Here is a 15,593-nt window from a genome sequence, read left to right as displayed (position 1 = left end):
ACGGATATGCTTTTCCGCCCTCTCCACAACTGTGGGATACAAATAGGTAGCCTCACTGACCATCCAAGGGCACTAACACTCAGAATGGCTGCCCCTGCCCCCGTTCCTGCCTTCCAGCAGGCATCAGCTCTAGAGAGATGCTAAGACAGGTCACATTCACCCTGCCCTCTGTGTCTAGCGGATGGTCCTTCTCTTGGAGTAGGGTGGAATAGTGAGACATGGGCACAGGCTCCTGGCACTGGGGCACGTTTGATCAGCCCAACCCTGTCCCCCACTCAGGTACGCCATTGACCGTGACTCAGATTTGGAGCAGATCTTCGACATCGACGCAGATACTGGCGCCATCGTGACTGGCAAGGGGCTGGACCGTGAAACCGCTGGCTGGCACAACATCACCGTGCTGGCCATGGAAGCAGGTAAGTTGGGTCTTGTGGGTGAAGAAGCAAAAATGAATAGGCAAGGCTAATCATGGCTGGGGCGGAGCAAAGGTTGAGCTGTCCATCAAGGCACGTGGGGGCGGGGCCAATGGTTGAAGTGGGGCAAAGATCCCACCTGGGAATAAGTATGGCAAAAATCAGATCTCCAGGAGGGAAGATATAGTAGGGCCCACTAAGCCCCACAGGAAAGGGCAGGTATGGAGGCCAACACTCTACTCTCATTCGCTGGGCACCTACTGCAGGCTAAGCTCTATTCTCTGATCTTGCAAAGGAAAGAAAGTACCTGCCCTCAGAGGTCACAGCTAGGCTAGCCACAAACTGAGAAAGCTGAGAAAAAGTGTACTTAGTATGTCAGACCATGTGACATGGTGCAATGGAGCAGTAGGCTGAGAGGACTAAAGAAAGCTGGCAGTGTTGAAGATTCATTCACAAAGACCTCAGGATGGTCAGGACACCGTGCCCTCATCTAGCGGAGAGCAGTTTGGGCAGGAGGAATAGACTGCGCAAAGGCCCTGGGGTGGGTGGTAGCTGCCTGGCATGTTAGAGGAATTGCAGGAGGCCAAAACAGAGAGGGCAGAGCAGTCTACCACTGGTGGGGAGGGGTTGGAGCTTACTCATCCTGAGGTTGGAATGAGGGAGGGCTTTGATTAAAGGAAAGCGGTCTGGAGAAGACAGGGGCTTTGAGAGGAAGTCGGGAGCTTGGTCAGAAGCAGTGGTGTTGCGAGAGGGGTGATAGTCCAGGCTGGACCAGAAAGAGCAGGAGTGGGAAAAAGCTGCCCTGTGGCGTAGGCTGAAGACCCAGAGGCAGAGCCTGCTGATGGGCCAAGTGAGGTGCTGATAGAGCAGGGTCAAGAGTTTCTGGAAGTGAAGGTCCCCCTTGGAGCCCCCAGGTGGGCGGGGTTTGAGTTGGGAAAGGAAGGGAAGGCCTTGAAATACCAGCCTACATAATAAGTAAGGCTGCAGGAGTGAGGAACGGGGTGGGGGGTGGGGTGGTTCTCATGGGACACCTGGGCAGAGCCAGCCAGTGCCAGCCAGGCCTCCTCTGCTTCCGGCTGCTCTCCAGTGGTGCCTGTCACCTCTGCAGGTCTTGTCAGCAAGCTGCTAGGAAGGGTCGCGACTGATTCGGGAGATTCCGTTGATCCCTGAGTCAACCTTAGGGCAGCCAAGGAGACCCCTATCCCCGAAGCCCTCCTGCCAGCCTCCCCATTCCCCCCTCCTCCCAGTGCCCGCCTTCTTTTCCTCCTCCCACTTCGGATGCCCCGCTGGCCCGTGGCAGGGCCGAGGAAGTCCCTAGGCTGAAGTTCCCGTAGTCTCTTTCAACTGGGGTTTAAAGGAAAACACAAAGCCAGCTCAGCCCTCAGTGCGGCGTCTGCGAGTCTTTGAATCCACTCCTCCTCCGCTTGGAAGAGAGAACAAAGGTGGCTGAAGAGGAAGTAGCGCTGGACTGGGGCGGGGGGGGGGGGGGGGGAATGGAGGGGGGAGAGTTCCTCCACCTTCTGAGCCTCCCTCGCCTGCTCCAAGGCAGCTGCCACAGAGGCTCTTCAGCCAGCAGAGCAGAGAAGGCGTAGACCTGACTGCCAGGTAGAGGTTGCCTCCTCGCTTGGCCCGTAGATTGTCACCAGCCTGACAGCCTGCCACTAGCAAGTCCCTTCTTGGGTTAAACACAGTGCTCTCCTCCGTGGGTCTCCCTTTCTGCTCTCAGAGGCTCACTACCTACTGTTTAGCTGACCGTGGGGATCGGAGGGAGACTAAGAGAAATTGGTGACCAGTCTGGGCTTGAGGTGTCCCTCTGAGTGGCAGTCCACAGTACCTGCCCACTCCTCACCTCAGTCGGTGTTAGAAAGCCTTTATCTAGCTCTTCCCTGACTACCTTGACTGTGCACTTGGCTTCTACGCCCCCAATGGCGGCCAGTCAGTCCCTTTACAGTCTAAGGAGTGCTAGTTGCACAGAGGCCACAGTGTGTGAATGAGGAAACAGACTCAGATGAGGTCCCTTGTGCAAATTCCCATCTGGGCCTGGCTTACACCAGAGCTCAGCTCTCCCTACTGTGCCCCGGTCACATTTCTTTGGTCTGGAGCTGGGGAGTGTACAAAGTGCCTTCTGAGCTCAGAGCCCCCAGTTTCTGCATAAAAGACAAACATGATGATGCAATCCCAGCACCAGGAGGTGGAGACAGGCAAAGCCCGGAGCCCCCAGGCCAGCCAACCAAGATGAATGGGCAAAGCCCTAGGTTCGGTGAGAGACGCTGTTTCAACAGTAAAAGGCAGCAAGGTGGGTCAGTGGGTAAGGCCCTTGCCTTTAAACATGGCAACCCTGAGTTCAGTCCCTGGCACACACATGGCAGAAGGTGAGAACCAGCTCCTGCAAATTGTCCTCTGACCACACTTGTGCAGTGTGGCCTGTGCGTGCCACACTTATACATATGCCTACACACACACACACACACACACACGTACAATAAGAAATAAGGTGGGAGGCTAGAGAGATGGCTCAGCAGGAAGACTGCTTGCCGTGCAAAAAGTGAGGACCAGATTTTAAAACTCCAGCGCCCACATAAATGTTGGGCAGGCGTGGCAGGGCCACCTGTGATCCCAGCTGCTCACGAGGAAGAGACCAGAAAATCTCCAGAGAAAGCTGGCTAGCTAGACTAGCCAAACTGGCAAATCTGGGAGACCCTGCCTTAGAAAATCATAGAGAAGATGTTGGCATCAACCTCTGGCAAAATACACACACACACACACACACACACACACACAATCTGTGGCAAGTAACCCCCACTCACATCTTCAAGCCATGTTTTATAGAGTTATCCTATCTGTTTCACACATGAGGAAAATTTAGGCCCCAAACCACAGAGCAAATCCACTCAGGCCCTGGGTGACTTAATCCTTCACACCAGAAGTCAGCCTGAGCCTGGGGTGCAGAGCCAACCCCACAGGCTCCACCCTCAGGCCCTGTGTCCTCCTGCTGAGGTGTCATCAGAGCGCCCTCAGAAGCAATGGGAATGAGCAAGGGGGTCACACAGCCCCACCTGCTCCCAGGCGGAACAAACGAGAGGTGACAAGGATCAGAGGGGAAATATTTATACACGCTGCAGCGCTCGTGAGCCCCTCGGAGGATGTCGCCCTCAGCCAGAGCAGCCTCCTGTCACGCTGGATTACCTCAAAGGCTCGGGCCCACTTAGTATGCTGGCTCCTCTCCCCTGAACCTCTGAGTCATCCATCCTGCCCATGCAGACGCGCCTTCCACTGACATTATCTTTAACGTTTTGTAATCATGAAATATTAATGATCAATATTGAATTTAAAGTACAATTTGTGTCTGGATCCTTCGGTGGAAAGGGCAGTTGTAAAGGGATAATCTTGGGGGGCACTTGGAGACCCAAGAATGAAGGAGGAAGGGCTAGAGGTGAGGGTACATGCAGCAGGCTCCACCAGGGTCATCAGCTCACACTTGGCCAGCAGGGAAGGTGCCCAGGACAAGGAGTTGCCTAGATAAGTTGCGATAAGTTGCAAGTTTGCTACAAGAGTCACCCTGGGCCAAGCCACATCTCACAGCACCCCGAGATTTCCTTCATACAGCCATGCTTTTGTTCAGATCTAGATACCAGTAGATGTCAGCAGACTGTACCCCTTTTTGAGGGGAGGTTATGGTCTGCACCCTGTGGCCAGGCACTGGGGTGGGTGTGGGAAGGAATGGGCTAACACATGAGCTTAGGAGAATGGGGCAGTGAGATGAGAAAATTTTCCCTTTGTGTGGTCCTCGGCTCTATGAGCTGGCACTTCGCTCTTCTGCCAGCCTTGTTTTCCCTTCTTTGAGCGGGCTACAACTCGTTGCCCTATTGGAAGGCAGGAGGGACAGAAACTGCAGATCACGGTTGGCCTTATTCAAAGGCATTGGTCAGTGTCACAAATAAAGCACCATCACCCTGCCCCCCTGAACTAGGTTTGGAAATCACATTTGTCTGGTTCCGGTAAAGTGCCTGACAGATCCTTAGCAGGTGTTATTAATAGCTACAGAAGGAATCTGAGGCAGGGGGATGTCAGAGATGATGACCCAGTTTCTACCATACTCCATTTTACATGAGGAAATAGAAACCAAGGAAGGAGGGAATAACTACCCAGTTGATTCTCTCTGTCCTTTGCTCCTTGGAGCACTGTGGAGGGAGTGCAGGGGCTGGGGAAAGGACAGGTAGGAAGAAGGGGTCATAGTAGATAGGGCTCCAAGGCTCCCCCCCCGGGGGGGGAGTCCACTTCTGTGTCCACCCAGCCAGGGGCTGCTTATCTGATGCCCTGTGGAGATGCTTTGCTGAACATATTTGGCAGTGTCTTCCCTGAGTTCCCAGAGGGCAGGGGAGAGGGCAAGGAGAACCAAAGTATAAACTAGGGTTTTGGAGAGATCTGAGGAGCAGGAGGGAACTGGCTCACCACTGAGGGAGAAAGGGGGCTCCAAGGTGGGTCTCTAGTAGAGGAATGCTTTTTAAGAGCTGGGATTTTTTATCTCCTTGGAAGCCAAAGCTGGGAGGCTTTAGAGACCCCTTTGAGAACAGAGAAATGCATACGGCCAGAGCAGGGAGCTGAGGAAGGTGTGCAGATGCTTGCTAGTGAGTCCAGGGAAGTTCTTGAATGTCCCCTGTGGAGCCAGATGTTGGGGTAATGGGGAGCAGAAGAGCCCTGTAATCAGATGTGGGGTGTTCCTGGGTTTCTTGGCCTGGAGAAGGGTGGACAGAAGGGAGCAAGAACAGACTGGTAACAGCAAGGTGACTCATGCTAACTCCATATGGGGTGCCAAGAGAGGGTCAGAGGGCATAGAAGGCAAGGTGGACTGAGGAGAAGACTCAGGGCAGCACTGTGTGGTAGCCACTGCTTTGAAGGACATTGACTTGCTGTCCTCAGGTGTGTAAACCATGGCTGAGCTTCTCTGGGGATGAACGATACTGTCCAGCATCCTTAGCACTTAGCAGATGCCAACAGGGCCAACAGATGTCCAGAGTGTCAGGAGGATAGCCCACTCTGCCCCAAGGGAAGGAAAACTTCTCCGAGGCCCCCGCCCTAAACCCCAGAGATACTGTTTGCACAGCCCCTGCTTCACCTCCAGTCCGTCTATTCTTGGAATAGTCAATCCCAGCACAAAGATGGAGACCATATTCTGCACACTGGACCTAAGCAGATGATGAAAGCCCTTGAGAGAGACAGAGAAGGGTACCAGAGCCACCTGTTCCCACAATGGGGGTATGGGAACAGGGCAAGAAGTGCCAAGAGACCACTCCAGGCTGTCCCCACACCTTTTGCTGGATCCTTTTCTGCTCCCCACCCTCCTCCTCCTCCTCCTCCTCCTCCTCCCACGCCTGCCTGGCCAGTGGGTAATTGAGAAGATCAATCTTTCTGCCCAGCTAGCTGGCTCTAATCAGAGCCTGGGCTCGGAATGCAATCTAATTCCCTGGGGAGGAGGGTAGTGCCACCGAGCTGGGGGTTATGAGGGAGAGGGCCCCCCCGACTCCACTTCACACCCCTGCCTGCCCCACTAAGTGGGTGCAAAGATGATCTTTCCCTTGGCGTTCTCCCCACTTCCCACTCTCGAAGCCTTACGTCATTTCTTCTCTCTGGGCTCCTCTTTCTCTGTGACGCCCAAGTGTCCACCCTCACTGATTTTGCTGAGGTGGCATTGGTTTCCCCTGCTCCTTTCATGGTCCCTTGGAGGGGTACAGCCACATGATCCCCCAGACTCTTCTCTAGGTCTATCCCGAGCACAGGGCCAAGGCATGGATACCACAGACAGGGAACGTCCCTCACTGCACACAACTGTATTAAGCACCTATTATGCACCTTGCACTCAGTGTTGTACAAAACTTCTGCTTACAGAGGGGACAAAAACAAGATGCGGGCTCTGTACAACATTTGCTTTGCAAGCACAAAGACCTGAGTCCAATCCCCAGAAGCCATATAAAAATGCTAGGCATGATGGGAAATTCTTGTAATCTCAGAACTAAGGAGGAAGAGACGGGAGGATCCCTGGGAGTCGCTGGCTAACCAGCCTAGCCAGCAAGTTCTGGTGAGAGACCCTGTCTCCACAGAGGTAAATGGCTTCCCATAGAATGACATCTGAGGTTGCTCTCAGGCGTCCATGTAAGCATTCACACATGCATACACACACACCCGTACACACACACATACACACACACACACACAGAGGTACACACACACAGATGCCCCTGTACACACACATGCACACACACACACAGACACCTCTGTACACACGCACGCACGCACGCACACACACACACACACACACACACACACACACACACTTTTAAAACAGAACAGTACAAGGTACCTGGTAAAATGCCATGGCAGCAAGTACCACAGGAAACTGTGCGTGTGATGTAATGAAGCCATCAGGAAGGAGCTGAAGGGCACAGCCAGGGCAAAGGGAGGAAAGAAGAATGTGGAAAGAGTGCCAAGGCCCGGGAGGGGCTGGTCTTCTAACCCAAGCCAGGAGATCCTGTGGGAGAAAGTACTGGGCTTTGGGTTGAGGGCTGAGGCAGTCAAGGAGAGCTGCCTGGAGGAGGCAGGACCTTTGAGGCCTTGAAGGGTTCTGACCGCCAAGGTGTAGGAAGACTTTGTTAGTTGGAAACTCTCCCTTTAAAACCAGACTCCTTCATCCAGACCCAGCTCTGTCAGCTGTTCTGGTGGGACTTCGGGGGGGCTGCACCTCACCTCTCTGAGCCTGTTTTCTCATCCACAGAGCAGCACCAATTTGTGCCTCAGTCCCATGGCTGACAAGATGAAGCAGGGTGGCACAGATCTTGACAGTGGCTTGATATGTGTGCCCTGCCTTTCTCTGGGGAGGGTGACACACTCCTCCTGGTCGCTAGGCCACAACCCGTGCCCTCTTTCCTTCCCACCGGCCTCATTCGTCTCTGCTTCTTTGGAAGAAATCTGAAGCTCCTCCCACACCCCCAGCCCCAGGGCCTTTGCACATGTCAATTCCTGTCCTCCCAGAGGAGTCCTTCCTCCTTCGTCCCCCACCCTTGTCCTCTTCCCCTGGTTGCTTCTCAGAAGTAATGTCACTTGCTCCATGTTAACGGTCCCCACACCCACTGGGCAGGGCTCCTTGCTTCATTCTCTGGGTTTCTGAGCCTTTCACTTCTTATCACACAGTCTGGAATGGGATCTGTCTCTGCCTCTAGACCAAAGGACTATCTTGTTCTTGCTCATTTCTGTGTCCTTGGTACAAAGGAGACTCCCATTCCATGGTCGTCAGCAAAAAAAAAAAAAAAAAAAAAAAAAAAACCACAAGCCTCCATCTCAAAATGTCCAATCTCACCCCAGCTGCTGTGCTCAGAGGACACCGGGAAGGTGAGAGGCCAGTCCCAAGGCTCTTTGGCCCTAATTCCTCTCTTTTTACGAGCCCAGAGCTTTCCTTTCCAGCCTTCTCCAATCCCTGGGGCTCCACCTGCCACCTCCCCAGATGCAGAGCGAGCCAACTGAGTAAGGAAGCACCAGGCCAGAGCACGTTTAATTTTAATTTAGGAATCGGTTAGGGCTGCAGGCCTGCTCAGCTCTGTGCTGTCAATCAGCCTTCCTCAAGGCTGCATCAATTAGTTTAAAAATATTGAATGTAATTTTGCCTGACACAACATATTGCAGCTACTGCAAAATATAATTTATTTTAGAAGAAGAAATAATTAAACTAATTTGCATGTCAGTCAGTTGAACTAAGATGGCAATGGGGGAGGTCCAGGGGAGGGCAGGAGACCTGGCCCCTGGAGCGGGCACCTGCCTCTGGGCACTGGGTGAAGTCTACTGTGCCGGGAGTCTCAGCAGCTGCCACTGGATCTCCAAAGACCCAGACAGCAGGCGGTCCCATCATTGTGTCTGGACCACACACTTAGAGTAAAGAGGCTGGAGGCAAGCCCAGGGATGCCCCTGCCCTTCTCCTCAGTTTCCCATCTGCAGAACAGGTTTGATGCCACCTTTTTGTGGACTGTGTGGAGGCCCACATGAGGCCATTGGCAGGAGAGGATGCTGTAAAGTGGACAGAGGTCAAGGTTAAACACTGCTGGGCACTTTGTTTTGTAACAGAACCCTGGAAGGTGCTAGGGGCAGGCCGTACTGTTATTAGTAATCATGAAGGGACACAAGTGACCAGGCGGGGCTGGAAAGTACCAATCAGGGGTCTGCCATTCAGCCCAAGGCAGCATTTGCAAGCTGGGGACACGATGAACCTCCCCGGGCAATGCCAGCCTTCAGCACAGGCATTCTCTAAGGCTTTCTGGGTGAGTTTCTAAGGGTGAGAGGCATTGTCTAATGTTGAGGGCACAGGGGCCAGTTTGGAGCGATGGTAATTCCTGGCCAGGCCCAGATCCTTGGGACAAACACTACCAGTAGAAACCCCAGTGATGTGGAGGTTTTTTTTTTTTTTTTTTTTTTTTTTGGTTTTTCGAGACATAGTTTCTCTATGTAGCCTTGGCTGTCCTGGGCTTGCTTTCTAGACCGCCTGCCTCTGCCTCCTGAGTGTTGGGATTAAAGGCATGTACCACCACACCCAGCAGTGGAGGCACACCTCTTAAAGTAAGTGACCTCAGCTGTCCACTTCTTAGATCTGAGACCCTAAATCTAGCAAAAGGATAGAGGGCTCTCTGTAGGAGGTGACCTGCATGTGACATATTGGAAGAGAAGGCCAGGAAGGCCCAGGTGTAACCCACAACAATGGTGTGGCACCAGAGGTCTTGGTAATAGAACCTGGGTAGAAGGTGACTGCCCTTTGTGAGAGGACTGTCACGCTCCCAGGTCTTCTTCCCCACCTCTGCTCCAGCCCCACAACCCTACTACAGAGGCAGGCTGCCAGAGAGGACACTCAGGCCCTCACTAGCCCCACCATCAGCTGGGAGACAGATCCCTGCCTGCCTCCCCCTCCCTCCCCCACTCGCCCTCCCAGAAGGTCTTTGGCCATGCTCTTAAAGTAAGAGCTCAGCCTCTCTCTGCATCTCCAGTCACAACTTGCCCTCCCTCGGTTCCAGAAGAGCCCCTCCAATTGCTGAGGTGGCAGTTCTGGGCAAACTGAGAAGATAGTGTGCCCTCAGCTGAGGGGAACTCCAGAAAGGGGTCAGCAGTGCTACTGAAGGACCCCTCCTCCTTCCCCTGGCTCCCCAGAGTTGACCCACCTGCCTTCCCACCTCCAGTTGTATCAGCCCTCCAACAGCTGCAGGCAGCATCCAGCGGCCTCTGAGCTCAGAGGAGGCAGCAGATGGGTCCACTCCCTCCAAAACTCACCGGGTGCCTGGCTGACTGGGAACTCCCAGACTGCCCCAAAAATAGCTCACTGCGAACCCAGCTAAAGACTCCTGCCATCCAAGCATCTGCTTAAAAGTGGGGTGCCATTTTCTCCTGGGGTCGGGGGAGAGGGAATGGGGAGAGATGCACCTACAGTTGAATGGCAGGTAGACAAGGTCAGCAGCGAGCATGCTAGCTGAGGAGAAAGTAACAGTACACTCAGGGATGGGGGGAACTTCTCAGAGAGGCCAGGCTGAGGAGGCAGTTCCCTGTCGGGTGTCTGATCACTTACTAGATAGCCCCAGGCCACTCTTCTGTGCTGTGTTCACTGTCCCAAGCACTTTAGAGACGTTAACTGCTAGCCAATCTGTTCTGCAAATGAGCAAGAACACTGAGGCATAGAGAAGTCACTCGGTTGAGATTACAGAGCTCCTATGTGGCAGAGGTGGGCTTAGTCTTTTTTTGTTTGGTTGGTTGTTTGGTTGGTTGGTTTTGTTGTTTTTCGAGACAGGATTTCTCTGTGTAACAGCCCTGGCTTTCCTGGATTCCCTTTGTAGAGCAGGCTGACCTCGAACTCACAGCGACCCGCCTGCCTCGGTCTCCTGAGTGCTGAGATTAAAGGCATGCACTACCACACCCCGCCCGGCGGTGGGCTCAGTCTTAACCACCATTCCCTGTCCATCACTTTCCAGGGACAGAGACTGAAACCAGGGAGGGTCTTGCCCAAGCCCAAGTTCTGGGTCAGGTTTCAGCCATGCTTCAAATCCAGGCCTCTTCTCCATCACTTCAGGTTTCACTCATTTGCCCAACTGCGAGAAGCGAGCTAGTCTGCCGCCTTATGCTGGAGACCCAGAGCTGGGTAAGACAGGGCCAGCCAAATTTGCCTCCTCTGATTCATCTGGCCCTCGCAGGGTCAGGTGTGCTGAGAGGAGCAGTTATGGGGTCCCAGTCAGTCACCAGCTGACCCATCACCTAAACACTCCTTTGAAGTGTGGGGGACTCAAATTATAATAAACTACAAGCCGGGTGATGGAGATGTGTGCTCTGGGAGTTTTCAGTAATCTCTAGGTGACGGGGCAGAGATAGTCATGGTGGTGACATAGTTGACACAGTGCTTGAGGCCAGGGCTTATCTGAAGGTATCCCTGGCGACTATGGTAGAGGTGACAGTAATAATAACTGGCTGGTTGTGACTGCACTGGAGATGATGCTAGTGTTGCTGATGGGAGCAGTTTGGGTACCGGTTGTGGTGGTGGTATAAAGGGGAGGGGCAGTGGCCATGAGGCTGATGGTGGTGGAGGGATGATGAGGGGGGATGTGGTGATGATGATCCTACTGGCATTACCTACCGGAGTTAGGAAGGACAACGTCCTGGTAGTCATGGTGATGGCCCAGTAGCAGTGACGATACAGGAATGGTGGTAGCAGTGAAAGCACGAACGACAAAGACGGTGGCAGTGCTCCTGGTGGTGATGATATTGGGGGTGGTAGCAGTGGTGAGGACTATGGTGAGGATGGAGAGGAGAGCGGTGAAGACGGGGGATGGTGACAGTGACGGCAGAGATGGAGTGGCGACAATGAAGAGGGTCATGGAGGCGGAAGAGAAGGACGTGGTGGAGAAAGGCGTGGTGGAGAAGGGCGTGGTGGAGAAGGGCGTGGTGGAGAGGTGGATATGGGGATGGTGGCGGGTGGTGGGGTGTTTAGCAGATTGGGATAGGGATCACAGGTTAATCACTCAATTCCTGATGTCCCTAGTCCCGGTCTTTGTGCCCATTTGGTTAACCCACAGTGTGTCAAGTACGCGCCCCCCACCCCCGCCACCCGCTGCCTAATCTAGAAGTAGGTAGGTCGGCTGGTGTCACCCCTGCCTGAAGCTCTTGCCCCCTCCCGCTCTCCTTACAGACAATCATGCTCAGCTCTCTCGGGCATCCTTGCGGATCCGAATCCTGGATGTGAACGACAATCCCCCAGAGCTGGCTACACCCTATGAGGCAGCTGTATGTGAAGATGCTAAGCCAGGCCAGGTACCCAAAGGGCCTGGGGACCAGGGCTGCTGTCACACCAGAGCCCCTACACACACTCCCCCTCATGCTGTATTCTGCCTCTCCCCACCCTGCAGTTCATCCAGACTATCAGTGTGGTGGACAGAGACGAGCCTCAGGGTGGACACCGCTTCTATTTCCGCCTGGTACCGGAAGCACCCAGTAACCCTCATTTCTCTCTGCTGGACATCCAAGGTGAGCCACCCACCACTCCCAGGGTGCATGAGGCAGGGGGCTGGCTTATTGCCTCCTTCCTCTGTTCTCCATTAGAAATTGAGGCTCTCAGAGAGCCGGAGCTGGGTCTAAGGTCACAAGGTATGAGTCAGGCCAGGGCTGACACCTGGCTGCTGGCCAAGCCCTGAGGAACTGGGGCCTGAGTTGGCAGAGTGAGGGGCTGCATCCCAAGGCCAGAGAATGGCAGTTGGAAAAGATCCTGGAAGATCATCCAGAGGAAATTGGATGGACATTGGAGAACAGTCCCTGAGCCAAGTGACAGAGGAAGGCAGCATTTGACAACTCCTCCCCACACACAGACCTGTGGTTCAAACATGCTCCCAATTCAAGTCTCTTGTGGCATTCCCACAGACACAATGGAGGGAGGCTTTCCCCATTTCAATTGTCTCAGAAGGAAAAGGCCCAGAGCTCTGCAAGGGCCTTCAGAGCCTACTGAGATAACTGCTTTCAGTTCACATCTATACTTTGGAGTTTCATAGCCACACCTTTAGGGTGCACACACACACACACACACACACACACACACACACACACACACTTCTATAGACTATAGATGATCCGTGACTCAGTTTCCCCCAGAAGAAGCAAATGACTCACGTGTCTGAGCTGCATCCTTCATGATGCCCAACTCTGTCCCCCAGAGATCTTCACGACATTGGCATTGGAACCTTTACAAAACAAAGCTAAGGGAAGCAGATGTCAATAATGGACAGGTGTGAGGACCCCAGGAGGCAGCCCAGGCTCACCTAGGGGCTCTCTACATAACTGCCTGGAAACTCTTTAAGCCTTAGTTTCATTGGCTGAAAAACAGGGGCTAGTTAAGTACCACTTTATGTGGTCAGGCACCCCGGAGGGAGGAAGGCTACCGGTTGGACTGCAGACCTCAGACTCTCGCTTTCTACTTTCAGTCTCCTAAGCTCTGTTGAGACATCATAGCCCCTGTGTGGCAAGTTCTGCTCAGGGCTCTGGAAATTCAATGACAGATGGAAGAGAATCTCCGCCCTTGTGGAGTTCATATTCTACTGAAGCAAGACAGAAATTAAACAAATCAATAATATGTCAGGCATAACAAGTGGCCGTGGAGGAGGATTAACACAGCCTTGTTCCTCAAGAATCTGGGCCTTGTTCTGCTTGTCGTAGGCCTTTGGGTACCAAGAGCAGCGCTGGCACCTTGTAGGTGCTCGATAAAATGTGTGGCACGAAGCTGAAACCAAAAGGTAGTCTGGGAAAGCCTCTCTGAAGGGATCCACAAAGAGCAGGCAGCAAAATGGGTAGGGAGATGGTTCAGTGGGTAAAGAGCCTGCTGCGCAAGAGTGAGGACCTGAGTTCAAATCCCTAGCACCCATTCAAGCTGGGCACTGTAGCATGTGTCCATAGCCCTGTCACTGGGAGACAAGAACAGGGAGAATCCTGGGGGCTTGCAGCATAGTCAGTGAGTTCCTGTCCAACAAGACCCTGTCTCAACAATTAAGGTGAAAAAACATAGAGGAAAACACCTGACACTGACCTCTGGCCTCTCGCACACAGGCACGCACACCACACATACATGCTCACACAAGTCTATACCATGCAAACATATACTCACATACATGCAAATAAGTCGAAACTGCCGGGCGTGGTGGCGCACGCCGATAATCCCAGCACTCTGGAGGCAGAGGCAGGTGGATCTCTGTGAGTTTGAGGCCAGCCTGGTGTACAAAGCAAGTCTAGGACAGCCAAGGCTACACAGAGAACCCCCTGTCTCAAAAAACCAAACCAAACAAACAAAAGTAGAAACTAAGAGTAGCCAGGGAGTGAGCCACACAGATAACTGGAGTGAAAACTGTCTGGTGGCAGAAACAGCATGCTTCCAACAAATGGAAAATAGGTATGGAGTGGAGGTAGGCGGGGCAGACCACTCTGGTTCTTTCTGGTCCTTGAACAGCCCTGTGATCGTTCCCAAGAATTTTAGACTCTGCCCGCTACACAGAGACGCCTTAAGCCCTCTGAAGCCAAACCATCTGTATTCACAGGAGCCTTATTAAGAACTATTACCGGCCAGCGGCTCTACTCTGACAAACTGATCTCAAGGGACAAGGGCAACGGCTAGAGCTGGACCCTGGAGTGCCTGCTCTGCCTAGCATCAGGCCCTCCAGTGAGGTTAGGGCTATGGCTTCAAGAAAGGCGAAGGCTATAGGAAGAACCAGGCCTCAAAACCACAGCTATTTTAATCGTTTTGGAAGTAATTCAACAACCAATATAACTCAGGCCACACATCCGCGCCCCCACCCCACCCCTGCTCCCCAGCCTTGGTATACTGAGCTGGCGCCCAGGGACACTGTTATCCCTGTTTCTGCCTCCTCAAGTTCAAGGATCTTCCCAACCCCAGGGCCTGAAGTCACACACACACACACACACACACACACACACACACACACACTGTTTCTCCTATTAGGGGCCTCCTGAGCTCCCTTCTGGAGTCCTCTATTGTAAGCTTTGGGAACAAGGTAACTTTAGCCTGCTAAGGTCAGAGCAGCCATGGAAGCTCTCCTCCTCCAGTCCCTCAGCCCCTTCCCCTCAATGTCCCCCCCTTGTCTCCCCATCCACCCACCCCCCGCTCCTCACCGTATAAATATCTTAGGTGGCAAGCGGTTACCCCAACCCATCTGCTTCTTTGTACAAATGTGTAGCCAGTTTGGAGATGTGATTTATAAATATTGCCTTTGCAGCCAGGGATTGATGCTGATGGATGTCTGGCCAGATGGATGGATGCTGTTCCTGGGCACGGGTCCCACATAGAAGGGTGGGGCGGGCCCCGGGGTGGTCAGTGGCATCCCAGAGGAAAGCAGCTAGACGTGGGTTAGGGCCATACCTCTGGGATCCCCTTCCACTGGGCAGTAGAAGCACGGCAGGACTCTGAGTGCTCAGACATCTGGCTACATAGTGGGAGACAGTAACCCAGATACACCATCCCTCTCTGTCTTGCTTGGCAAATTGGAAGCTGGGCCAGGGCCAGCCATTCATTTCTCAAATCTGTCTACTTCTCTCTGCTGCCACTACTGCTATTGTCTCACACAAACACACCAACGCTTCCGACCTGTAGTCCATGTCAGCGGCTGTATCTTCCATTATAAGTGTGCTTGGCTACCGGGCAGGTTCAAGCTAGGACAGAAACTGTGTCTATCTTATTCACAACCATGTCTCCAGGGGCTAGGATAATCCTGACACACAGAGAGTGCTCAGTTCAGACTTGCTGTGGAATGAATGGATGACGGCGTCACTGGGTCACTTCTTGGCTTAAAGCCTGCGAATCAATGACCTCCTGCTGCTTTTTAGAAAGGAGCATGAGTTCCTTACAAAAAAAAACTGGCCCACTGAACTTCCTAGGGTGGGCTTCTGCCTCCCCTCCGGCCACAGGCTGTACTCCAGCCTCAGCACCAGCTTTTGGGACATTGTCATTTCCTGGACTCGCCCACCCGGAACGTTGACTCTGGCGTCTGTCATGTCTCCTAAGAAACTCTCCCTGACCTCCCAAGCAGGGTCAGGTCCTGTGAAGCGGTCTTCCTACCTTGGCCCTTCCCAGCACTCCTGTAGTAGTCAGTAGTCCTAGACAGAGCCGTGGGCTCC

At 53.3% G+C, this 15,593-nt stretch overlaps 1 protein-coding gene across 1 annotated transcript in view; it reads left to right on the top strand.

The window, feature by feature from the left end:
* Cdh22 (cadherin 22) overlaps window positions 1-15,593 on the top strand; it is a 69,416-nt gene that overhangs the window by 45,076 nt on the left and 8,747 nt on the right. Inside the window, exons 7-9 of the mRNA XM_051143803.1 lie at window positions 280-416; window positions 11,614-11,735; window positions 11,831-11,948. Of these exons, the coding sequence (XP_050999760.1) occupies window positions 280-416; window positions 11,614-11,735; window positions 11,831-11,948 (377 nt within the window). The remainder of the gene's footprint in view (window positions 1-279; window positions 417-11,613; window positions 11,736-11,830; window positions 11,949-15,593) is intronic.

This window comes from Acomys russatus, chromosome 4 (assembly GCF_903995435.1).
Source record: "Acomys russatus chromosome 4, mAcoRus1.1, whole genome shotgun sequence".
In the NCBI taxonomy this organism is placed as follows: Eukaryota; Metazoa; Chordata; class Mammalia; order Rodentia; family Muridae; genus Acomys; species Acomys russatus.
This window is presented reverse-complemented; position numbering and strand designations above follow the sequence as displayed.